This window comes from Osmerus eperlanus, chromosome 15, assembly GCF_963692335.1.
Source record: "Osmerus eperlanus chromosome 15, fOsmEpe2.1, whole genome shotgun sequence".
Taxonomy (NCBI): Eukaryota; Metazoa; Chordata; class Actinopteri; order Osmeriformes; family Osmeridae; genus Osmerus; species Osmerus eperlanus.
In genome coordinates, this window is record NC_085032.1 from 5,658,439 (window position 1) to 5,683,001 (window position 24,563).

Consider the following 24,563-nt stretch of genomic DNA (forward strand, 5'->3'; position numbering starts at 1 on the left):
CTAGGTAAATGTTCGTTTTTCTCTCTGCCTAGCTCGTTAGCTATCACAGCTGCGCCATCACCGTGGCAACCAAACAAACAAGCACCAGGAAAGCAAAAGGAACACGTTTTTGAAACTGTAGGTAGAGTCGTATTTCTGACTGCACAGATATATAAAGAATATCTCTGGTTTCGGCAGAGTCTTGGGTCTCGGAAAATATCCTTATATTTTGGATGGGACGTACAGTTTTGCGTCTAGGTTATCTTGTTTGAGGTGTGGATTCTAGCTACATTTCTCTTATTCTCTGCCCTCAGCGCATTAGCAATCATAGCTGCACCATCGACAGACACGCACCACTCAGTCTCTCACACAGGTGATTGGTACGTTTACTTGACCATGAGAAACACGATTACTAGCAATTGTCGGTTTATGCCAATAATACGATTACTCCGTTTATATGTGTAATTAGTTATGCGATTACTCAATAAACACGTCTACATGATTCTTTTTTATTAATCGTTGTATGCTCCACGGACAAAACTTGCACCATCATCCTTCTGCAACAAAGTGTCGCCGTGTCTTCCTGTATCGGCCCTACTGCTGTATGTTTCATTCCATCAACACATTGAATCCAACTAAGAAAGCCGAGTAAACGCATAGGCTACATCTGCTACTGCTAATACTATCCCAACTATAATTTAATCTGTTAAAACGATAATATTCTTGTTACGACTAGCTAGCCTACTTCTTCTGTTTAACAGTTCAGCTTTCAGCTTCTCCCATATTGTAGGCTATTTTAGCTCTTAGCTTTGTTAAGATGATGCAGTTCAGCTTCCACACTGCCTCTTTTGTGTGACTCACACATTTTTTAAATTCATTTCAGCTTGCGGGTATTTTCTCATTTCTCACTTTTATACTTTTTAAAATATTAAGGTTTTTGTGCAAATTATTCTCCCTTTAAAAGTAATGGTAAATCCTTTCAAATCATTGTTGGAATGCTGCTCCAGTCCCTTTCAAAAATACCTTTCGGTTGCTTTGAAGCTTCAGCTTATAACTTTCTACTAAATTTTCACTATTTTCAGCTTTTTTAGCATGGTCAGCTATCCCCATTCAGGTTTTCAGCATTCTCACTGCTGTTTCGCAGGAACAGCCGTTTCTAGTTTCTTTTTGCCCCCCTAAAACTCAGTCAATATGTGGCCTACATAGACAACCTAGGTGTCAAAAGTTTCGTCTTGGTAGCGATTGAGTTGCTTCTATTGGGATTTACGTTCCGTTGCATGGTTTAAGTGGAAATTGCGTTTTTGTGGCGAAAAGTGAAGCTAACAGTGGCTAACTTGCTAGCCACAGTCAATGACGCTACTTACGTCACTAACGTCACGAAAACTCGCGTGACTACCTCTAGCAGAACATTAGTTTAGCAGCTCGTTAACTTCTGGGAGATAGCTAAGCTAACTGCTTTACTGCAAGGGAGCTGCAGAAACGCCACAAGCAAAGAGGCCAGGGTGATAACTATTTACTAATTTTACTTTGTGATATGACACACAATTGTGACGTGTAATGTACAATATTAGCTGATTTTATTAAGGAAATACATCTACTTTCGGAAACAGTAGTCTACTATGTCACTGAAGTATTAGCATCATGACATTAGCCTCTGTTGGCCGGGCAACACATACTACATTGGTCTATGATGCATCTGTTTTCAATTGTTAAAATAAACATTCCTCACAAATACATTTTCGTTGTAGGATTTATTATGACATTACATTACAAGTAAACGATTTGTGGGTGAAATTATCATTACCTGTGGTTTCAAACCAGTGTTGCTCACTGCAACGCTGTAGCCTACGCGAGACACTACAAAAACATCTACACAGCTGTAGGAAGTCAAACGGCGACAGAATATGTTCGGCACTCCCCTTACTTAAATCAAAAGTCTATCTAACTACTAACCTTAACTTCATTGCTACAGCCTAAACTTTGTCAATCTGTTCATGAAAATAATTAATTTCTCGCAAGAAATTAAAATCACAGCGTTGATACTGTAGGCCTATATGTTACTGGAAAACATCCCAAACTGATACATTTTAAAGTTTTGCCTTTTACATCTACTTTGCAGTGATCATATACACTATGTAGATCTTTAAAAAATGTGTTTGAATGATGTTAGTGACAAATGGTTTACATTAAACTTAATCTCTTGTTAAAGACCTAGTGCAGCTCATTAAATGTATTTTCCTCAGAACGGAGTGTATAGTAGAGTGAGAGTGAACAAATGAAAGAGGAAAGATAATTATGCACAGGGAGAACAAGAGCGAAAGAGATTTACAGTTCCAACCATGTCCACATGACCGGTTCAATATTTAATAGAGCAAGGAAAACTCAAATATTCTGTTCAATCTTTAATTGAAACAAAATAGCGATACAATAAAAAAATAAAAAAACATTAATTAGATGCATTTTCAATTATACATGCCTTCCAAACGGGCTTGGTTTCAAGGGGCGTCTGAGGAGGGCACAATTTCCATGTTATGCCCCTTTGACCTATTGAATTTATCAATGATCAGTGTGTACTGTCACATGTGTACTGTATAGGAATGAAAGATAAGATGGACTATATGGGCAAATAGCAAGGCTGAAATGTGATCTATACTGATTGATTACCAGGAACACATAATAAATCCTTGATTTCTCCCCCCAAGGGCCAGGTCAGCTCCGTCACCTTCCTGGAGAGCTGCGGCGTGGCCGACCTCATCACCAGCTGGCCTTCGCCAAGTCCTCCAAGGTCAGTCCCACCAGGCGGATGGTTTCCTCATGCGGATACTTGATACTTTATCTACACCTCTGTGGAATATTAAAATGTGTGTCCACAGTCTATTGAGGAGCTGGAGGTAAAGATGCTCAACTTTCAGAAGCTGCAAGATTCTGATGAAAAGAGACATGGTGAAACAGTGAGTCCAATATCTCCCTCTCTTAGAGGCGTTATCATTAGCATGAACATCAGCCTTAACACTAGCATTAGCTAACACTGGCCTCTGTCCTTTTTTTTCACGAGCCAAAACAATGGCGATCGGCTGCAATCTGCCTACCCTCAAGGACCTGCACACCTCGAGGACCCTGACGCGTGCGAGGAAGATTGTGGACGACCCCTCCCACCCCTCCCACCCTGGCCACTCCCTGTTCCAGCTACTCCCCTCCGGCAGAAGGCTACGGTCCATCAGGACCAAAACCTCACGCCATAAGAACAGTTTCTTTCCATCTGCTACTGGCCTCTTCAACAAGGCCAAGGACTCCCATTGACATTCATTCATTATTTAAACGCTCCTGAACAGAAACGGTATAAAGCTGAAAAAATGCATTAGTATTTTTTTTTATAAAGTCGTCTTATATTGTCATTTGTCACTTACGCTACCAGCCCCATATTCGCAACATGTTGGGCCACGCCCCCATCAACAGCACAAGACGCAAACCAATGTACCTGCATTCTGACAGCGCTTCAATGGAGACTAGCAGCTAACCACTGGATACCGTTAGAAAACTGCTGCTCTGGGTGATGCAGTGTGTGAGTTTTAAAATAGTCGTTTTTCACAATCAAGTGACACCCCCCCCCCCCCCCAGAAATAATGTCCTGGCTACGCCCCTGGGGTCTCATTTATAAAGCTTGTGTACGCACAAAACGGGGCTGAAAATGTGCGTACGCCACTTTCCACGCAAAGGTTGTGATTTATAAAAAACAAACTTGACGGGAGAATGTGCGGTCCTCCACGCAAACTCTGACCCTCCCGTAGGCCTACACACATTTTGGAGACAGTTGAAATTGGCGACGCAGATGACCGTACTATAGTCAGACTGCAGAAAGTGAATGTGGGAATAACATTACTCGTAATATTTATATATTTTGTTTTCCTCACACACGTTTTTTTCACTCGATTTTATCATTATCATAAAATGATAAAATCATTTTATGATTTTTTTTCATCTTCATTATCATGAAGATGAAATCCAGCAGTGTTATTTGTACTGAGTGATAATTGTTCCATAAACACCTTGTACAATCCAACTCAAATTTTAAATAAAAATTCAGCGCTGTCTCACCATCATATTGTCCGCTACCGGAGTGCAGGAGGGGGAAATGCCCGACTGCATGGAATGCAGACAACATCACATATCCTACCTTTAAATAACTGCAGAATACAGTGTATAACTAAATATATTTATTTAATACTGTGCATATATCATCATATGTCAAAAACTGGAAATACAGTCGTTAAGGTCCCGCGCAATCGCTACACTCCACGTCATCGTTATCAGTCCAGACATTAATAGATTACTGTTCATAACAAAACGCTTTTTTTTTCAAATTGTATCTCGACTCGCGGTATCACTGGCACAGTTGACGCCACTCGCATAGTTTTTTTAAATTGGTGATCTACCGGCCACCAAATTTTCGGAGATTTCGGGCTCCACCAATAGGCTAACAGTGTCTGAGAAGTTGTCATGCGCTATGATTCACCGTAAAGAACAATCGCATGCCAGGGTCATGATGAGATACTAGATTAGCGTTCATGAGGTGCTTTGCATTGACTATTTATGGTTAAAAATGGGCGTGTTCAGGGCGGGGTACAATGCTGATTCACATACGCACACTTGTGGGTAATCTGTGATTTATAAAGGGAACATTGCGTACAAGTGTGCTTACGCACGGTTTTATAAATCTGATTTTTTGTGTGTGTACGCCATTTTAGGCTTTTGGGCGTACGTACACTTTTAGTAAGAATCCTACGCACAGTTTTATAAATGAGACCCCTGGACATAACCATGTGTCTTAAGCTTTCTTTGAAGTAACGCAGAGCTTTCCTGTGTGACAAGGAAAACTGCAAAGTAAAAGCTATCTCTCAGATCTCAATTCCTCTTCTCCACCACACCTCCAGTTTATTATCCCCATTACTGGTGTCACAAAGCTTTAAAAAGGTCACCTGTCTCCTCCCACGCCTGGCATCTCTCCACCCTGACAAGAGATATAAAAGCCAGAGGACTCCTCTGCTCCTCACTCTCTCCTCTCCAGTCAGAGCAGACCTATACCGAAAGACAGACACCAGCCTCCATCAACATGAACTCCTCCACTAGCAGCTTCATATCCTCCAGAGGATCCGCCATGGGCTCCTCTCGTCTCTCCATGTCTGGTGGGGGCGGAGGCCTCATCAGTGCCATGAGGGCCGGCAGCGTGTACGGAGGTGCCGGGGGCTCTGGGGTGCGCATCTCAGTAGGTGGTTATGGCATGGGCGGAGGAGCTGGCTTCGGGGATGGTGGTGGCGGCGGCTTCGCCCGGTCTGATGCTTTCATCGTGTCGACCAACGAGAAGGCCACCATGCAGAACCTGAACGACCGTCTGGCCACCTACCTGGTCAAGGTCCGTACCCTGGAGAAGGCCAACGCAGAGCTGGAGCTGAAAATTCATCAGTTCTTGGACAGCAAGCTGCAGCCCTCCGCTCAAGACTTCAGCAGGTTCCACGTCACGATCAGTGAACTTCAGCTCAAGGTATGTGACTGGGTCAGCCGGTACAAAGGTTCTCTGATTTCACCAAACAGATAGGACATGATCATGCAAGGCTCAGGGGATTGAGCTAGGGTTTTATGACTGGTTTTACAACACTGGAAAGACCTTCCCAGAGGGTAAAGTCAATATCATAAATCACTGAATCTCTATTGCACAAGTCAGTGCACAAGTGTTCAAAAGGGCACCTCAGCCCTCTGATTAATTCAGCCCCTGATTAATTCAGCTGTCATGTGAGAGAGCGAGTGAAAACAATCGAGTCGTTCTTTATTCTTTCATCTTTCAGATCCAGGATGCCACACGCGTCAACGCTGGCATCTACCTCAGCATCGACAACGCTAAGCTGGCAGAAGACGACTTCAGGGTCAAGTGAGTGACAAGCAGCACGTCCTATCACAGCAGCCTCGCCATGTTCCTCTGCGCTTTGCTGAGCATGCCAGGAACAGTCAGGCCCCCTGTGATCATCCAGTGTGTTGTGATGTGCCCCAGGTACGAGACGGAGCTGTCCATTAGGCAGTCTGTGGAGGCCGACATCGCCGGGCTGCGGAGGCAGCTGGACGAGCTGACCCTGTCCAGGTCTGACCTGGAGATGCAGATCGAGGGACTGAGGGAGGATCTGGTCTTCCTCAAGAAGAACCACGAAGAGGTAGGTCGCTCAGACGATCAACGTCGGGGGGGCGTCTTTGCCATCCGTCGGGGGTCGAATCGACCGCCCCTGGATGTGTGATTTGCCTTTTGCTTTGCCTTGTATTGATTGATATCGTTTCCCTGTGTTTCTGCAGGATCTCCTGGCCATGCGCGCCCATATGACGGGCGAGGTCCACGTGGAGGTGGACGCCGCGCCTCAGGAGGACCTGATGAAGGTCATGGCTGACATCAGAGAGCACTACGAGGCCGTATCTGCCAAAAACCAGAGAGACCTGGAAGGCTGGTTCCAGTCCAAGGTAAGAGCGCAGGCTCCTCCGTCAGAGGGAGTGTGGAACATGTGGAACGTGCTGTCAGAGGGAGTGTGGAGCGTGTGGAACGTGCTGTCAGAGGGAGTGTGGAACGTGTTGTCAGATTGGACGGCCAACGTTGTTGAACGTTCGTCTGGGTTCTCCTTCCTCCTCAGACCGAGTCGCTAAACAAAGAAGTCTCCGTCAGCACGGAAGTGCTCGTCACGTCCCGGTCGGAAATCACGGAAGTCAAACACACCCTGCAGAGTCTACAGATCGAACTGCAGTCACAGTCCAGCATGGTAAGATCCGCCTTCAGGATCCTAAGACAAGAAATGAGTTCTGCGTTTGACTATCATGTCCAGGTTGCAGTCTATCTCCTCTCCTGCCTTCTCTGACTCCCCGGCTCCTCTCCTCCTCCACAGAAAGCGTCTCTGGAGGGCACCCTGGCTGAGACCCAGAACCGCTACTCCATGCAGCTGTCCAGGTTCCAGATGCAGGTGAGCAGCCTGGAGGTGCAGCTGGGTGGGCTCCGAGCCGACCTGGAGCGCCAGGGCCAGGAGTACATGATGCTGCTGGACATCAAGACCAGGCTGGAACTGGAGATCGCAGAGTACAGGAGGCTCCTGGACGGAGAGGCCACTACGTAAGATTTTAACGACAGACACTTAACACTCTAGACTGTACCGTGTGAATATACACATGGCCTGTTGCATTATCATCAAGTTCAAATTGAAGTTGTTTGTTTTTGACTCGGTTGCGGGCTGAACCAGGTCTCTCTGGTTCTCAGCGAGCAGAGGAATAACTGTGTTGTTTCTTTGACCCGCCAGTGTTCAGCATTCGTCTACCAAAACCCGCAAGGTGGTGACCATCGTGGAGGAGATGGTGGATGGCAAGGTGGTCAACAAGTCCAGTTCGGCTGTGAGCGAGTCCCTGTGAAGAGCATCTGGAAAGGAGATCCTCACAGAACAGAACAGGGAAAACCTACAACTTTTTACAACCCTTTAGAGACAAATAAACAGAGTTCTGAGGTGTTTACATGACATTTTCTGTCTTGGTTTTTATTCCGTCAAAATCATTAATTGCTTCCAAGCCTGCCTACCACATCAATGACACTGTGCATAAGCACAATCACGGCACTGGCTCTGTAGACATAAAGGTGCAAGCCACACCCTTAAGACCCAACATTGAAGTGCAAATGTTTGGCCTACAGACACATTAACCTGTGGGACGCAACACAAAGGAACCGGTCTGTCCCGCTCCAGGCCCCACCTGACAGGTATGTCCTCCCAGGTCCGTTGGGTAGGTCGTAGGTCTGTTTCAGCCCCTCACCCCCACACAGACCTGTGTGTGGACCTGTTCTCTTCTCCATCTACACCACAGTACATCTCCGTAGGGCATCATCCTTGCACAGGTCACACAGTGTCTCCTACCCCTGCTCGGGGGAGAACCACACCCCTCTCCCTCCCGCTCTCCAGGTCAACGATCGGCTGTCCATCTGGCTGACCTCTCCACTTGGATGTCCTCCTTCTTATCCTCTTTCATACCTAACCAGACCGAGCTGGGCTAGTAAGCTTTTAGGCAACTCGACCTAGCAGTTCAATTTTTGAAGACTGCTCTCATTCTTGATATGATGAATTCCCATGCCCCTGTTTGTGGCCCCTATGTAGACAACAAAACGATGCAGGAATACTTTTGTTCCAGAAGCCACTGTACTTTTCAACTAAACTCGTACGAGATGATGCACTTCGCTATGCATGGCACTTTAAGTTTTTCAGGAAGTTTGTGTGTGTGTGTGTGTGAGAGTGTCTGAGTGTGAGTGTGTATCCTTTATCCCTCATGTCAACCACTACATTTAATTTCATTTATTTATTTGTCATTCTGAATCGTGTTGTGGTTGGGTGACTGCTATGTTTAGATGAGTTGAAAACATGGGTTGAGATGATGCTATACATTGTACTGACTTGTGTGAAAACAGGCCTTTCCTTGGCAATGAGCACTGCAACAATGTTAAAATATTCAACTTCAAGTCCCTGATTATCTGCTGCACTCACCATGTGAAATATTCGTCTATTGCTTTGAATAAAAGTGTCTGCTGAATGAATACATTTTAAATGAATTTAAAACAATTCAAATGAGACATGGGGCAAACATTCCCACTAAACTAAAGTGCTGAAGAGCATTCTGCTGTGTGATAGATGGAGATAGCAGCCTGACAGGTAGAGACAGGTTACTAAGGAATCTACAGAGGGGCTACACATTCCTTAAATGGTGGTTGAGTCACTGGAAAACAAAGACCACCAACCAAGAGAGTTTCATTTGAAAACCCAAGTATTATTTGTGTGACTCTGAGACACCAAGTTGAGTGTCGACAAAGTCCAAACGTTAGTGTTTTTGCTCTGACGGTTCAGTTTCTACTCTGATAGTTTCGTTTTTGCAACAGTGTGTACTTAAGATTCCACACATATTATCCTGGACCTCAACACAGTCCTCACCTTCTGGAGGCATGTTTACGATTTCTTTGTTTTCTCTATGCTCGAGGCATTAGGGAGGGAAAACAAACACCCTCATCCCCCTCCTCCCTTATGTTGTGACATAAAAGCAGCTCTGACCACCCTGCTCTCACTCCTCTCAGACCTCTCATTCCTCTCAGCAGCAACACAGATCATCATGAACTCCTTCTCCGGACGTGGCTACTTGACCCCTGGCGGAGGCCGCATGGGCAGCATGAGGGCCGGCAGCGTGTACGGCGGTGCCGGGGGATCTGGGGTGCGCATCTCCCGCTCCAACGCCCCCAGCAACTTCTCTGCTGCCGGCAGCGGCGGCTTCAACCTGTCTGATGCAATCGACGTGTCGACCAACGAGAAAGGCACCATGCAGAACCTGAACAGCCGCCTGGGCTCCTACCTGGAGAAGGTGCGCTCTCTGGAGAAGGCCAACGCAGACCTGGAGCTGAAGATCAGACAGTTCCTGGAGAGCAAGACCAAGCCCGAAACTCATGACTGCTCCATCTTCAAGGCCGTCATTGATGATCTCCAAAGCCAGGTAATGCCACATCTCACTGACACAACAACGCCATTTTGTGCAACGATTTAGCTATGACTATAGGAAGAGACAGGGGAAGCTGCTTGGGGTTTTCAGGGGGTCAAATCAAATGAAGTTTTATTAGGACAGCCCTTCTTTACAAGCAATGCCACAGAGGGCTTCGCATACGCCCATTGAAGCACACCTGGACTGACCTAAGCCCTCAAGCAAAGGTGTGGCGTGGATGTCTTCAGGAATGGGAAATGTTTAAGTTGTGGCTGGTATGTTCCAATGTATGGGACACACACCATGACACCATTTATCATCACGGAAGTTCAGCTATGTGTGCAGTTAGGAAATAGACTTTAGCTGTCCTCCATATACCTTTTGTAACTCAACAGAGCCCCGCCCAAACTGAGTTTCACCTGGGGACAGCGTGAACATGCGGAATGTGGACAGGGGTGTCGCCAAAGCTTTGCTGTCTTCTCTCCAGATACTTTTAGTTTCTTCCCAGCTTTCACTCTCAACCTTCACCATACCCACCATGCACTGCAAAACTATTGTTTGAGTAGCAGTTGGACTTTTCATGGGAAAAAATTATTCATTTGTACTTTTCCTCTCCCAGATCGTTGATGCAGCATGTCTGAATGGAGGAATTTACCTGGCCGTCGACAATGCTAAACTGGCCGCAGATGACTTCAAAATCAAGTGAGAAAACCTAGACCAGTACAGTATATCATGATGATGATAGTATAGTATTAAGTATAGTATTATCATTTGATATTATAGTGTGTATAATACCACCATGAAGATAACTAAACACATCCTCTAAAGAGACTTTTCATCACTTTTTGTTGTTCACAAGCGACAAAGCAAAACTGAACACATTCTCTGTAGCACAAAGGACTCGTGTGGCAACGCAGCTCTTCAGAACTTTACATGTCTGTGATTGGCTGTCCAGGTTTGAGAACGAGCTGTCCATGAGGCAGTCGGTGGAGGCCGACATCGCCGGGCTGCGGAAGGTTCTGGACGAGCTGACGATGGGCAGGTCGGACCTGGAGATTCAGGTCGAGGGACTCAGGGAGGAGCTCATCCACCTCCGGAGGAACCACGAGGAGGTGCGCTGGAACAGACCTCTCTAGAGGAAACAGAAAGCCTAGTCATTTCATATAATAACAATACTACTAATAATACTAATAATAAGGTACTCGAGGAAAGCATAAAAACGTATGAATAAAATACAACGCAAAACACAAATCAAACATACAGATCAAGCAATACGATTGTTTTGTCTTATCTGTGTAGAAGACAGGGAATATCACTGAGACAGGCAGATGATGATTGATTCACATGAATCTCAACGTGTCCCATTCAGGAGCTCCTGGCCATCCGGTCCCAGGTGAGCGGCCAGGTGCATGTGGAGGTGGCCGCCGCGCCCCAGGAGGACCTCAACGCAGTCATGGCTGGAATCCGTGAGCACTACGAAACCGTCGCTAACAAGAACCGCAGAGATCTGGAGACCTGGTTCCAGGCCAAGGTGAGACAACATCTAAACATGTATACGCAGCAATTACTTACTTTTACTGATTGTATCTGAAGTATCTCACTTGGGCCGCATGAAGTCTAAACCGGTAGACACTCATTGCCTTGGGGTAACTGTCATCCACAGACGGAGGAAATCAATAAGGAAGTGGCTGTCAGTTCAGAAACTCTCCAGACATCCCGGTCTGAAGTGTCTGAAGTCAAGCGCACCCTGCAGAGTCTACAGATCGAACTCCAATCAGAACTGAGCATGGTGAGATCCCCTACAACACAACTCACCGTCTGCATTATTAAAAAATCAGCACAGTGGCTTCTCTGAACAATTTAAACTTTTGCATTGTAATCTAGTTTTTTATGTAAACCTTTCGATTGGTTGGCATGGTGGTTGCTGTTGTTATGTGTTTATTCAATCTTGTAGTGCTTTGAGTAAAATAAATAAATATAGTATAAATAAAAGGTATTATAATAATAACAAGCGGTCTCATTCCTAACAGAAAGCATCTCTGGAGGGCACCCTGGCTGAGACACAGGACAGATACAACATGATGCTGTCTGGCTACCAGAGGCAGGTGAGCAGCCTGGAGGATCAACTTTCCCAGCTCAGGGCTAACCTGGAGCGTCAGGGCCAGGAGTACAAGAGGCTGCTGGACATCAAGACCCGGCTGGAGATGGAGATCGCAGAGTACAGGAGACTCCTGGACGGGGAGGTTTACAGGTTAGCGAAGCTCTCAACAAGAAATCGAACTGTCTGGAAATGTTATGGGTCAAAACCAAACATCTAACCGTATTCTCTCTTTGACTCCGCAGTCCCTCCAGCACCACAACACGCAAGGTTGTGACCATCGTTCAGGAGATCGTGGACGGAGAGGTTGTTAGCACAGAAACTAGCTAGTGAAATACTTCTACCACGCCAAAGACTATGTCTCATCAGTAGTCTCAAGAGCTAGTGTCTTTTCTCTGAGAATTTACGTTATAAAGGCCCTCTGAGGAAATGTCTTAAGTTGTTGAGTTTGTGTCTTCTTTATATTAGTACACCTGTTTGCTGTGGTAAACCCCTTCCTTAGGACACATTTTTAAGTGAGAATTTGTATGACTTTGAAGGAAGATTTCTGTGTATCTTAAATAGGCTAACTGCGATTTAGGATGAGTGACGATCATTTGGAAAACAGACAAAGTTGATTTCAAGGTCACAAATTGCCAGGGTCACATTCCAGGGTCACATAGATTTCATACCCTTTCAAAATTGTCAGTCCACAAACCACATACAACTCTCTGTTACCCTAGGTATGTACTAAACATTTAAACTAGTTAAATACATATTTCCATGTCATGTTTGATAGAAACAGAATTGCTATGTTAATGTTATTACAATAATTAAGTCAAAGGAAAAATAGTCTGTCATTAAATCAGCCACATTGTGGCCTACCAAATGAACACAATCCTTTGACCGCCTTATAAGCAGTCTGGTCCGTGTACCTGGTGCCATCGGTTTTTCTATTTCCCAACCCGTGTTGACAAACGCGAAATAGGTCCGTAATCGTTTTGTTACTTTAGTAACTCAAACACACATTTACGTTTAACGGCTTGTTTTGGCTTGTATCGTGTGTTTTTCAAAATAATGAAATAACCATATAACACAAATGGTATAACGAGCCATTAATCGTTGGTTTGATTATTCCATATCCTTTATGCTGGTATCTGCAAGAAAAAAATATAAATAGGCTTGTAATATCGATTTGTCCATTTCGGATGTCAGATCCAGACTATGGGGAAATGCGTGGTTTCCGTTGTTTTGTTTTGGAATAACGGAATAACCATATAACACAAATGGTATGACGGACAATTTACTCGTTTGTTTGATCGTCCATATTATGCAGCACAGGTGTAAGAGAGAGAGAGGGGGAAAGACGTGTAACGGTTGGAGGTGTTATTACTTCTGAACACCAGAGGGCAGCAACGGCTAGCTTTTTTACCTGTAATTTATAGGCCAACTTGTATTATCTTGACAGCAGGTTCTTTAGTAGAAGACACACACACCAAGCTGGATGTACATGTTGACTGAGTTTGCTAGTTACTTGGTTAATAAATAATGATCTTTGATGAATGTGTTTTTTAACAGCCTATAAAGGATAAAAAAACAACCAACCAGGAACCTCTAATGACCAAAACAAGTCCATAACCCTGACAGAATTCTGTTCCATGGTGGAGAGGGATGAACCCCACATGAACAAATAAACTAACATATTGTTTAAGGGCATATTATAGTTTTTATGAATCATGGTTATCATGAAACAAATGTTGTGTTAACAATGTTGATGTTAGTCTTTACCAGATAATCGTAAACGTTCGTTTGATAACTTTAGAACCTTTTTTTCAACCTTTCCAAACTTTTTGTTGAAAATATTTTTATCAACCTTTCCAAACTTTTTGTAGAAAATATTTTTCAAACCTTCAGAGACTTTGTTACTACAGCCACACCAAGAATTGTGTTAACCCCACCAGAATGGGATTTATTCGCCATGAAAGTTTGCACAGACAAGGAATTTGCTTTGGCAGGAAGGTGCATACAATAAACATAGGCCTATAGGAACCTAAAATTAAAAAATATATACTAAGGGTACATAAACTAGCAGTACTAATTGGAATTAGAACTAGAAAGTGCATTTCCTGCAGAAAATGCGTTGGAATGCTGAAAGCTGAAATTTATTTTGTTTAAATTGCTGAAAATACAGAAATGAGAAAATACCCGCAAGCTACATTACATTACATTTATGCATTTAGCAGACGCTTTTATCCAAAGCGACTTCCAAGAGAGAGCTTTACAAAAGAGCATAGGTCACTGATCATAACAACGAGATAGCCCCAAACATTACGAGCAGCCAAAACATGAAGCATACATTGTGGAAAACCAAATAAGTGCCAAAGGGAAGAACCATAAGAGCATGCAGTTAAACAAGTTACAATTGAACAACATGAAACTCCCCACAAGAGTGCAAGAGTGTACCTGTAGAAAAAACAATCAACAGTAAAATATTTCACAGCGAGTACAAGAATTTGAAACCGTTACAACTAACCAACAAGAGCAACAAGTCTCTCAATACGAGTCATTGTGATCCTGGAGGAAACTAACATCAGGTCCAGCCAAGTATTCCTAAGTGCCATTGTACTCCCGGAACAAGTGCGTCTTGAGCCTTTTCTTGAAGGTGGGGAGACAGTCAGTGTCCCTGATGGAGGTGGGGAGTTGATTCCACCATTGGGGGGCCAGACAGGAGAAGAGCTTGTGTTGGGACCGGGCGCTCTAAAGCGGTGGGACCACCAGACGGTTGTCAGAAGAAGACCGTAGGTGGCGGGGGGGGGGGGTGTAAGGCTGGAGGAGAGACTTGATGTAGTCGGGTGCAGTCCCGTTCACCGCTCGGAAGGTCAGTACCAGAGTCTTGAATCTGATACGGGCCGTGATGGGAAGCCAGTGGAGGGAGATGAGGAGCGGGGTAACATGGGAGCATCTGGGTAGATTGAAGACCAGACGGGCCGCCGCGTTCTGAATCCTCTGGAGAGGGCGGGTTGCGCATGCTGGGAGACCGGCGAGCAGCGAGTTGCATAGTCCAACTTTGAGAGGACAAGTGCTTGGACTAGCAGCTGGGTGGAATGCTCAGATAGGTATCTCCTGATCTTCCGGATGTTGTAGAGGGTGAATCTACACGACCGGGAGACCGCAGCAATGTGGGCTGTGAGAGAGAGCTCGTCATCCATGGTCCCCCCGAGGTTCCTGGCAGAGGATGAAGGGGTCACCGTCGCCGATCCCAGGGTGATTGAGAGATCGTGGGAGATGGAGGGTTTGGCTGGGATGATGAGGAGTTCTGTTTTGGCGAGGTTCAGCTGGAGGTGGTGCTCGGTCATCCAGGCGGAGATGTCTGTGAGGCAGGCCTCAATCCTAGCTGAGATCCCCGGATCAGTCGGGGGGAACGACAGGTACAGCTGCGTGTCGTCAGCATAGCAGTGGTAGGAGAAGCCATGGGAGGTGATGATTGGTCCAAGCGAGGTGGTGTAGAGGGAGAAGAGGAGGTGTCCAAGGACGGATCCCTGTGGGACACCAGTGGAGAGCTGGCGGGGGCCTGACACTCTGCCTCCCCAGGAGACCTGGTAGGATATTCCCGACAGGTAGAATGAGATCCACTGAAGTGCAGTGCCAGTGATGCCCATCTCAGAAAGTCTGGCCAGCAGGATTTGATGGTTAACCGTATCAAACGCTGCAGAAAGGTCCAGCAGAATGATGACGGATGACCTGGAAGCCGCTCTGGCAGACTGGAGGGCCGTGGTGACTGACAGGAGGGCAGTTTCGGTGGAGTGGCCAGTCTTGAAGCCCGATTGGTTGGGGTCAAGCAGGTTGTTCTGAGAGAGGAAGTTTGACAGTTGGTTAGATACAGCACGTTCAATTGTACCAAGAAGGGTAGTAGTGATACCGGTCTGTAGTTCTGGAGGACAGCTGGGTTACTGGAGGGTTTTTTGAGTAGAGGGCTAACTCTGGCCTGTTTGAAGGCAGAGGGGAAAGTGCCGGAAGTAAGAGAAGAGTTAAGGACATGGAGAAGAAAAGTTATGATGGAGGGAGAGATGGTTTGAAAGAGAGGGGACTGGATCAAGGGGACAGGAGGTGGGGCGATGAAAGAGAATGAGCTGAAATGAATTTCAAAAATGTGTAAGTCACACAAAAGAGGCAGTGTGGAAACTGAACTGCATCATCTAACAATGCTAAGAGCTGAAATACAATGCGGGAGAAGCTGAAAGTTGAACTGTTACTATAGAAGTAGTAGAAGTAGTATATTCCTCTAGGGGGAGCGCTAAGTGGAACAGCTTGATTTTCGGCCCCACGGAGCGAAAGAGAGAGAGCATATGAGAAGTTTTGACCAACATCGAAGTAAAGAGGCGACATAAAAAGGTTAGTACGTATTTTTACATGTGGCCTCCTCCTTTACTCCTGGCCTCCTTTTTCAAAAGAGCAACTTTGATTTTGGTCCCATTTCCAAAACAAACTTCTCATATGTTCTCTCTCTCTCTCTCGCTCCGTGGGGCCGAAAATGATTGGACAGGACTGCTTTACTCGCTACATGCTCTGGGTCAGCAGGTCAGCAGGTCTACTTCAGACCAACGCAATGGATCAGACTAGATTTGCGCTAGCCCCACGGTAGGAGAGCCGTTGAGCTCTGAGCTTCTCACCCCTCCCAGAGTGCTGCTGTCCAGGACAAAGTGAAGCAGCTGCAGGTGGTAGCAGCTGGTTTCTGGAGCCTGGAGAGCAGGAGGATCTCTTTATGTCTTCTCCCTCTCACACTGAAGCACTCTGCACTTCTCTAATGTTAATAACCACACAAAAAGACACACACACATAAAAAAAACACACACACACAATCCATACTGACCAACCTGGGACCTGTCTGCAGCTGAACCACCAAGCTGAAACTAAACACCTGTTACAGGGAGCTGCTAGCTCCACCCTGCCCTCGGAGTCTAGTCCCTCTACCAGAGCTGGAAGATTTGTTGATAATCAATGTGTTTAATTACCAAAGGCTTCATAGTTTTGAATGTAATGCTTGATAAACAGTGGAGAGTTGTATAGTATCTAAACTGGGACAACAATGTTGAAACAGTTTACTGTTTATAACCTGCTATACTATGTTTCCCTCTATTGGTGGAGGAGAGAACTGTATGAATCAGGAGCATGTGAGAGATAAACAATAATGTACCACACTATGACATTGTTTATAATGTTTTATTAGAACAACAAAAACTAGAGAGCTGAATAAAAACAAGATTAATATTCAAATATACAAAGTAAAATAACTGAGAAAGCCGACTAAGCATTTGATTTGGAAATTATTGGCAGAAAGATGTATGCATATTTCGATTGTGATTATATACTGTATATATAGAGCATTTTATGATTATTTAGTTATTTAGAATTAATTTGCTCCTGCTGATCTTTTTTTTTGTACCTTGATGTTCATGTTAGAGGTTGTTTACTTCATGACAGGAAGGTTCTAAACACACCCAATGTGCTGTTCTACTGTTACAGAGGCCTTCACTGGTAAGATCATCAGAGGGTGAAGATCGCTCCTGTTATAAAAGTATGGAAAGACTCTCTCAGTGAAGGTGTGTGTGAATGTGTGTAGGTGTGTGTTTCTATCAGGGTCAGAGAATGACAGCTTTCCTCTGTCCCAGTCCAGCTGCACTCTGATCCTCTGGAGTTTCTGTGTCACTGTGAGAACAGTACCTTCATCTGATGAAGAGCTTACTTTGTATACACCATTAGAGATGCAGATTCGCCTGTATCTGCAATTTAAGCCCCAATTCCTCTGGACAGACTCTGCTACCACACCCAGGTCCCATTCCTTACTGTCTCCAACCTCAACATCCCAGCTGTGTATCCCTGAGTTAAAGCCCTCAGAGCCCAGGACCCATTTATGGTCATCAAACCAATCTGAATTGTCATTAAGCGTCTGTTTCCTGTGACTGTATGTCACACTGGTCAGATCCTCAGACAGGAAGAGGTGTCGGTAGGCAGTGTTGGGGTCCAGAGTCACAGGAGCTGAGGAGAGAGATCAGGTTTGTGTTGATGCAGTGTTTGATATTTACACCCTCACCCACCAGGGGTTGACACCAGGACAAACCCAGTAATGATGACTGTACATATAATGTATGTGTATGCCATTGTTTTTCTACATGCGTTGATCATGCTGTATTCAACATATCAGGCTGGTATTGGTGTGACATGCAATACATTAAGTAACAATGGTCATGTTCAGTTTGTATGCTGCACTGTAGTGACATAGATGGTCTATAGACAGATATGAGAATGATAAGACAGATCATGATCACTAATGCAGGATATTGTTAGTAGTACTATATGGAACATTAATATGAGAACATGATCAAACACTCACTGTATGTGACAATGTCCTGCATCTTGTCCCAGACTCTGAAGGTCAGGTTGCCCAGGTGTTTGGCCACGTCTATCAGCGTTCCTGAGACCAGCTGTGGATCCGGCAGAGTGGGATTGGCTCTGGAAGAAAATTCTGGAATCAGAGCTGCTGTGGGGTTGGGTTCACAACCACAGAGAAGAGAGGGGCAAGAGGCAGGTGACCTACCTGTTCACTGTGTCCTTGTAGTTCTGTGGAGATACAGAAGATGAAGTTAGACACTCATAAACACACCCAGCCAGACATCCCATATGAACTTAGAGAGATCAGTCCTGACCTGCAGGAATGAGAAGTCTTCAGCTCTCAGCTCCTCCTCTATGGCTCTGATTGTGTGTGAAAGTGTTGATATCTCTCTGCTCAGCCCCTCAATCTTCTCTTTCATCATCTGACTCTTCTGCTTCTCCTCCTTCCTCACTGCAGCTATCCTGGCCTCCTCTTCCTCTTGTAGAAACTGGTGAAGCTTCTTAAACTCCTCCTTAATATGGCTCTCTGTGTGCTGGGTCTGGATCTGGAGACATGGGGGTTAATACAGGGGTTTAGGTGACCAGAGTTTTCAATGTAAAAATGGTTTCATATTATTTTATTAATAAATATTTTTACCTTAATGTGATTTGCTGCTTTAGAACAGGCTCGTTTAACTACATAAAAGACCTTCAGCTTCTCCTTTAAGGACTTCAGAACAGGTTGGAGTTCCTCCTGGAATGAAACAAAACATGTCAGGAGTAAAAGTTGTTCATCCTCTTATTTGACCAGCTGGATCTGAGACGTCTCTCTAACAAAACTTAGTAGAAGAAATGAGAATCGAAGCAGAGAAACAATAAACCATTAACACTTCAAAAAATAGAAAAATATAAATCATATTAACAAACACTATATTGCCAATAGTATGTGGAAACTGCTCAGTTTATGGACAGCTCTCATTGCAACATCGAGAAAATGGATATGGATTTGGTTTACGCTGTGTTTCTATAACTGCCTTCACTTTTATAAGAATGCTTCCTAACTATGGAACATTGATGCAGGATTTGCTTCCATTCAGCCACAAGAGCATTACAGATGATCGGAACTGTTGTTGGGTGATTAGACCTGCTCCATGTATAAAGTTAGGTCGATACAGAAATGTTTTGTTGAGTTTGGTGTGGAAAACCTTGACTGGCCTGCACTGATTCCTTACTTACTGTATACACCATGACACATATTTTGAGATCTCCGAGATTTTAAACATCTGCAAGCCAAGTCTTATCATACAATATCAGTGCCCATTATTTCTCCACACACTCCAACATCTTGTGAACTGCTTTCCTACGAGAGTGGCAGCTGTCATAGTTGCAATGGTGGAGCCAACTCCAGCTTAACGTACATAGATTTAGAATGGGATGTCCATACCTTGAGATCCTGTGCAGCTTCATCTATGGGTCTGAATCTGTGGTTGGAGTGTAGTTTAGAGTCCCGACACACCAAACACACTGGCTGTTTATCATCCAGACAGTAGAGCTTGAGTTTCTCACTGTGCAGACTGCAGAGCACCTCAGACCCTGCTGAAGCTCTCTGACGTCTCTCCTGTAAGAAGGACTCACACAGGTTCTTCAGAGCCAGGTTACATGGTGGATCTGGTCTGGAAGATCTTCTCCTACAGAGTGGACATTCCTGTGATTCTCTCTGTTTCCAGTATTCCTGCAGACAGGCTTTACAGAAGCTGTGGCTACATGACAGGAGGACAGGATCTTTAAAAATGTCACAGCACACAGAACAGGAGAGATCCTCCTCTGGGAGAGACGAGCTGGATGCCATTTTCTCAACCACTCACACCCTCCTGCTGTAGTCTGAAGTTTACTTTGACTTTGGTGTCAAAGTGTTTAAAGTTTACTCAGATTCAGTCAGCAGTTAACGTATCTATAAATGACAGTTGTTCCTTCTGTAGTTGTGTAAAGGCAGGATCTCTCTCTTCTCAGTGTCAGTTGTGATTTTAGTCCATTTTTTTCTCAGAGTAGAACGGTGAATCTCAGAGCCTGTTGGTGAGTAGAGAAACACTGAACTCTGCTTCCTGTATTCTGACAGTTGATTCACGTAGTAGGCGGGGCTTGAGGAGACCAGGAAAAAAACTGTATCGGTGTGTAGAGAGTGACAGGAGATCTCTTGCACTTACAAAAGAAAGAAAGAAAAAAAAAACATTTTCACTAGTAGCAATGTGACCAGAGGGGCAGCACATTTCTCACAGAGGCAGAAATAAAATGGTGATCTCTTCTGATGGAGGGGGCCCCCACGCCCCAAGGGCCCCACCCTGCATAGCAAAAAAACAGACTAGGCCTATATAAAAATATATATATGTAAAAAAGGAAAAAACTTTGAGGGCGCTTATTGAGAGCCCCAAGTTTCAAATGCCAGGTAAAGGAATCCCGTAACCCTTACAAAAAATAACTAGAGAGGGTACAATTTCTGGGGAAATTGTAGGGTGTGCTTGCTTGCGTCGGTTGCACAGGGGTCCGTTTTTGAATGACATTTTTACAACTGATTTCTGTATATTTTATATGAAAATGCATACTTATTATTTATAAAGATTAAATAGATTTAAAAGCATTTTTTTTTGCTGCTCATTTACAACTGAAAATACGAATGAAGTGTAGAATGAAATAGATGTCTTCTCATTTCCCCTGCAAGAGGCAGCCTCATCTTGAATCAAAACGAATAAATTTGGCAGACCGGTGTAAATATGGACCTAATCTCTATGATTTAAACGTCATTTTAAGTTTTTCCCTTCTCGTGATATTTTCAGGCATGTAGCCTACTCATTGCATTCATTCATTAATAAAGAACCCCCTTTGAAGATTATTCTACGACGTTACCCGGCAGTAGAAGATGGAATCGCGATTCAGACAGTCCCATCTGCTAACTGAAAATATGCCCCCCAAAACGTAAATAAGCTTGACATTTATTTAGTGGAAAATCGCTCATTCATAAAAAGCTCACTGGTAGCGATCATTGTCAGTAACAACGCAAAATGTGACATAGCCCTGTGTGGAGAAGCTGCCCCGGTAAATTGTACTACTACGGTACAGTACTAGTAGACTACTGCTGTGTTCGTCTTGGTAGCGATTGCGTTGGTTGAATTGGATTTAATGTTCCGTTGTACGGTTTGACTGTTGACTGTTACGTTTGATCAGAAAAGCTGGATTCTTACAACATGTGTGCCTACTCATTAATTAGCTTCTTTCAACTAATAATCTGCAGTGTCACTTGGCGAAGGCCCCCGTTCTTGTCAAGTGACGCAAGGTCGGCGGCGTTTGAGGAGCCCGAAACATTTTAATATATTAGTAAATCATAGGAAATGGACATTTAGAAAGTTTACTTCTTGAAGTACTTACATTAATTGAAAGTGCACTTGAAAGTATTCTTTCTTTACCTCAAAATATACTTTGAGGTACTTTAGGAAGTATAGCCTACTTCATGAACTGAAAGTGCACTACACAGGCTACTTTACAGTATTCAAAAGTAAACCTCAAATACACTATAAGTGTACTTTAAAGTGTACTAAATGACCTAGAAAGTGGGCCAATTCAGTTTACTTAGTATAAAAATAGTATATAAAATATAGGTGCAAGCAGCGATGCGGGTTCCTCCGCAAAATGGCAAAATATTATAAACATGTACACTGTAGAAGATCGAGAGTTGGACAACAAGGGAGCAAAACTACTTCATGTTTGGCCAACAACAGGCTGAATGGGGATTTGAACTCATGAGCATAAAGGTTACAAGTCAGTCTCTCTATCCTCTCTGCTACACACCAACTGTTGAGATTGTATGAATAGAGTGGGCAGAGTATTAGCTTTGGTCAGCTTTGGGACAAAGGTTAAGAAACGGTTGACATTTCAAGGTGAAATTGCATGAAATTGTGCATGGTATTTCAGAATGATGTCATCCTGTTTAACTAAACAGATAATCAAAATGATGACAGGCCAAAAGATAATGGCTGGATTCCAACCAACTACCTCATACTTTACAGGTCACCATGCCAGCCCATTGAGCTATTCTCAGTGTTGAATATTGTCATGTTCAGTTACTGTATAAAAAAGTAAGGTGTTTCTCCTAAGCGTTGGATTCAGCCAAAGTTGAAACTGCTTGTACATTTGCTATAAAGACGGGACAACAGGATGACTGGGCTGCTGCTGTAAAGAATAACTTACTCATAGTTTTTTTTAAAGGTTGTTTGGAGTGCCGTAACTTGTCATGGAAGGGAATTTCAAATCATGCCTAGCATCAGTGGGAATGTGTCCTGGCTCAGGTTACTGAAATGAATTTGTGCAACAGGCAAGGGATCCACCTGAACAATCAATTTACTTCATTAGAGATAACCATTAGAGTTATCTCTACCATGCGTAGACTACAAGTAGCTAGCTACTGTGGTGAACCTGGCTTGTTTTGCAGTGGTTTACACAGTCTCGCTAAACAGATGATCGGAGTGTTGTAATGGGCTCAAATAAACACGCATTGCTATGTTTTACAACCGGAGGATTGATCGGAAGACTAGAAACCGTTTTGTCAGAATAAAAAATAAAAACTACGCCTCTGACTGGTTTTGAACCTACAACCCTTTGCTTGTCAGCACAACATCTCAGCCAATTGAGCCATTCCCAGACATGGATTACACAAAGTTCAGCAACTGGATAATAAAAAAAGCAGTTTCTCCAATGGCAAGCATTGTCAGATTTGGTCCAAGTTCAAACAGCTGTAATTCAATCATATTTCGACATATCAAAGTGAAACTTTGCATGGTACTTCAGGGGCATCTCACCTTAAAGCCTATTAAGTTTGAACCATCCTTCAAAAATACATTTGATTTAGTGACACAAACATATTGAGGCAATGTGTACATTTACATAAATACACCCATTTCAGCCATTTTGTACTTGATTCAATTGCCTTAAGTAACGTTTTTAAATACGTCAATGATACATATCTGTACCAAATTTCAAGTCAATTTCACCTTTGGTTCAAGAGAAGAAGGATTTTGAAGGTTTTCCCAAATTATCACAGTACAGGAAAATCCATCATGGCGGACCTTATGGGTCCTTGAGACTTTTTTGTTCCTCATGAAAAATGAGGCATGCACACCAAGTTTCAGAAGAATTGGAGCAATGGGGTGGAAATGCCATCACTTTGAATATCGGACTTTTGGGCGTGGCCTGTGGCGCCCCCTATAGTCCGATGTGGCCCATATTTAGTGTGGTGGTACCCACTTGGATGTAGTATCAATGTGCCAAATTAGAAAATTTATGACTAGGGACTTTTTGAGATATCGGGGCGCAAGGAGAAGAAAAATAATAATAAGAATACCAACAATAACAATAGGTTCCCTCCTACCGGAGGAACCTAATAATAAGAATACCAACAATAACAATAGGTTCCCTCCTACCGGAGGAACCTAATAATAATACCAACAATAACAATAGGTTCCCTCCTACCGGAGGAACCTAATAATAAGAATACCAACAATAACAATAGGTTCCCTCCTACCGGAGGAACCTAATAAGAATAAGAATACTAACAATAACAATAGCTTCCCTCCTACCGGAGGAACCCTAATAAGAATACCAACAACAACAATAGGTTCCCTCCTACCGGAGGAACCCTAATAAGTACACTGCTAGTATACTTCAAGTGCCATGATAATAGTAAATTTTTATACTTAAGTATACTTACAAATTAAACTTGAAGTATACTTCTTTTTCGTAAGGGAATGTAGCCCAGTGCCACCCCGGCCACCCATCTGGCTCCGCGACTGGCCGTGAGGCCCTTTTGAATGATTCCGAGACAGCTTCCAAAGACCGCGCGAGACAACCGCTGTCTTGCGCGTTCAGCACCTTGGAGAGCAACTCCCGTGTGTCCTGACTTTGACCACCGTTGGCACGAGAACATTGTCCACCGTAGACTTCTCCGCTTCTCTGGGACGGACTTGCAACGCTCCGTCTTTGCTGGAGAGCAGACTTGCACTAGGCTACAGTGTTCCTGGTTTTGGCAAACGCAGATGAAGCGGAGCCCATAGCAGTAGATCGACGTGCTGTTTGATTCCAGTGCTGTCCTGACAACTCAAAATGTTAACCGATTAATCAAATGTTTCGGTTGAAGTTCTTGTCTTAGGTCAACCGGAGCATGCAGACCACCATGTCCACCCCATTACAACGGAACAAAGATGGGGCAAAACTAGGCTGTTTTAGTCCAAATGTGTGAGTCCTTATAAACGCTGTTCTTGCAAGTCAATAATGTAATGTGTAGTTCAACAACTAAAGTTGCCCACAAGTTTTACGCATTGACGGTCCCGCACCCCCGGGGTAGGCTAATGACGCATGCCAGCGCCTGCATTCGTTGGATTTCCGTTAAAAGTGCAAAGCGATGACAGGAAATCAAGGTATTGAATAATTCAACATCTCAAGAGTCTCTGTTTGTTTTGCTGGCCAAAATATTACACGCACCTGCAAGAATATAGAGAATCAATTAGCTAAGCCCTCTGTGACATGCTTGCGTGTAAAAGGGCTATACAAATACATTTTTATTTGATTTGAATCA

At 44.1% G+C, this 24,563-nt stretch overlaps 3 protein-coding genes and 1 long non-coding RNA gene across 4 annotated transcripts; 3 read left to right on the forward strand and 1 right to left on the reverse strand.

Annotated features, from left to right (window-relative positions):
• Nucleotides 1-5,034: 5,034 nt before the first annotated feature.
• Nucleotides 5,035-7,511, forward strand: LOC134034683 (keratin, type I cytoskeletal 13-like). Its single transcript, XM_062479199.1, has 7 exons — nucleotides 5,035-5,518; nucleotides 5,820-5,902; nucleotides 6,023-6,179; nucleotides 6,316-6,477; nucleotides 6,645-6,770; nucleotides 6,894-7,114; nucleotides 7,299-7,511. Exons 1-7 carry the CDS (start codon nucleotides 5,090-5,092, stop codon nucleotides 7,405-7,407), a joined length of 1,287 nt encoding a protein of 428 aa, XP_062335183.1. The 5' UTR covers nucleotides 5,035-5,089; the 3' UTR covers nucleotides 7,408-7,511.
• Nucleotides 7,512-9,090: 1,579 nt separating this feature from the next.
• LOC134034685 (keratin, type I cytoskeletal 13-like) lies at nucleotides 9,091-12,034 on the forward strand. The gene is made up of 7 exons (XM_062479201.1): nucleotides 9,091-9,513; nucleotides 10,118-10,200; nucleotides 10,454-10,610; nucleotides 10,868-11,029; nucleotides 11,162-11,287; nucleotides 11,529-11,749; nucleotides 11,842-12,034. Exons 1-7 carry the CDS (start codon nucleotides 9,139-9,141, stop codon nucleotides 11,924-11,926), a joined length of 1,209 nt encoding a protein of 402 aa, XP_062335185.1. The 5' UTR covers nucleotides 9,091-9,138; the 3' UTR covers nucleotides 11,927-12,034.
• A 4,781-nt stretch (nucleotides 12,035-16,815) lies between these two features.
• LOC134034686 (E3 ubiquitin-protein ligase TRIM35-like) lies at nucleotides 16,816-19,811 on the reverse strand. Its single transcript, XM_062479202.1, has 6 exons — nucleotides 19,389-19,811; nucleotides 18,603-18,698; nucleotides 18,280-18,510; nucleotides 18,171-18,193; nucleotides 17,967-18,085; nucleotides 16,816-17,611 (listed from the first exon to the last, which is right to left on the reverse strand). The coding sequence occupies exons 1-6, from the start codon at nucleotides 19,791-19,793 to the stop codon at nucleotides 17,064-17,066; spliced, it is 1,422 nt and encodes a 473-aa protein (XP_062335186.1). The 5' UTR covers nucleotides 19,794-19,811; the 3' UTR covers nucleotides 16,816-17,063.
• On the forward strand, nucleotides 17,097-18,877 carry LOC134034689 (uncharacterized). The gene is made up of 3 exons (XR_009932259.1): nucleotides 17,097-17,175; nucleotides 17,556-17,628; nucleotides 17,999-18,877. It is a non-coding gene; the product is annotated as an uncharacterized LOC134034689 (long non-coding RNA).
• Nucleotides 19,812-24,563: the final 4,752 nt, after the last annotated feature.

Coding starts and splice junctions, on each gene's coding strand:
- LOC134034683 (XM_062479199.1), top strand. CDS start 5,090: ATGAACTCCTCCACTAGCAGCTTCATATCCTCCAGAGGATCCGCCATG. Junction 5,519..5,819: donor TCAGTGAACTTCAGCTCAAG/GTATGTGACTGG, acceptor TTCATCTTTCAG/ATCCAGGATGCCACACGCGT. Junction 6,478..6,644: donor AAGGCTGGTTCCAGTCCAAG/GTAAGAGCGCAG, acceptor CTTCCTCCTCAG/ACCGAGTCGCTAAACAAAGA.
- LOC134034685 (XM_062479201.1), top strand. CDS start 9,139: ATGAACTCCTTCTCCGGACGTGGCTACTTGACCCCTGGCGGAGGCCGC. Junction 11,030..11,161: donor AGACCTGGTTCCAGGCCAAG/GTGAGACAACAT, acceptor TGTCATCCACAG/ACGGAGGAAATCAATAAGGA. Junction 11,750..11,841: donor CTGGACGGGGAGGTTTACAG/GTTAGCGAAGCT, acceptor TTGACTCCGCAG/TCCCTCCAGCACCACAACAC.
- LOC134034686 (XM_062479202.1), bottom strand. CDS start 19,793: ATGGCATCCAGCTCGTCTCTCCCAGAGGAGGATCTCTCCTGTTCTGTG. Junction 18,699..19,388: donor AAGCTGCACAGGATCTCAAG/GTATGGACATCC, acceptor GTTTCATTCCAG/GAGGAACTCCAACCTGTTCT. Junction 18,511..18,602: donor AAGCAGCAAATCACATTAAG/GTAAAAATATTT, acceptor CCATGTCTCCAG/ATCCAGACCCAGCACACAGA.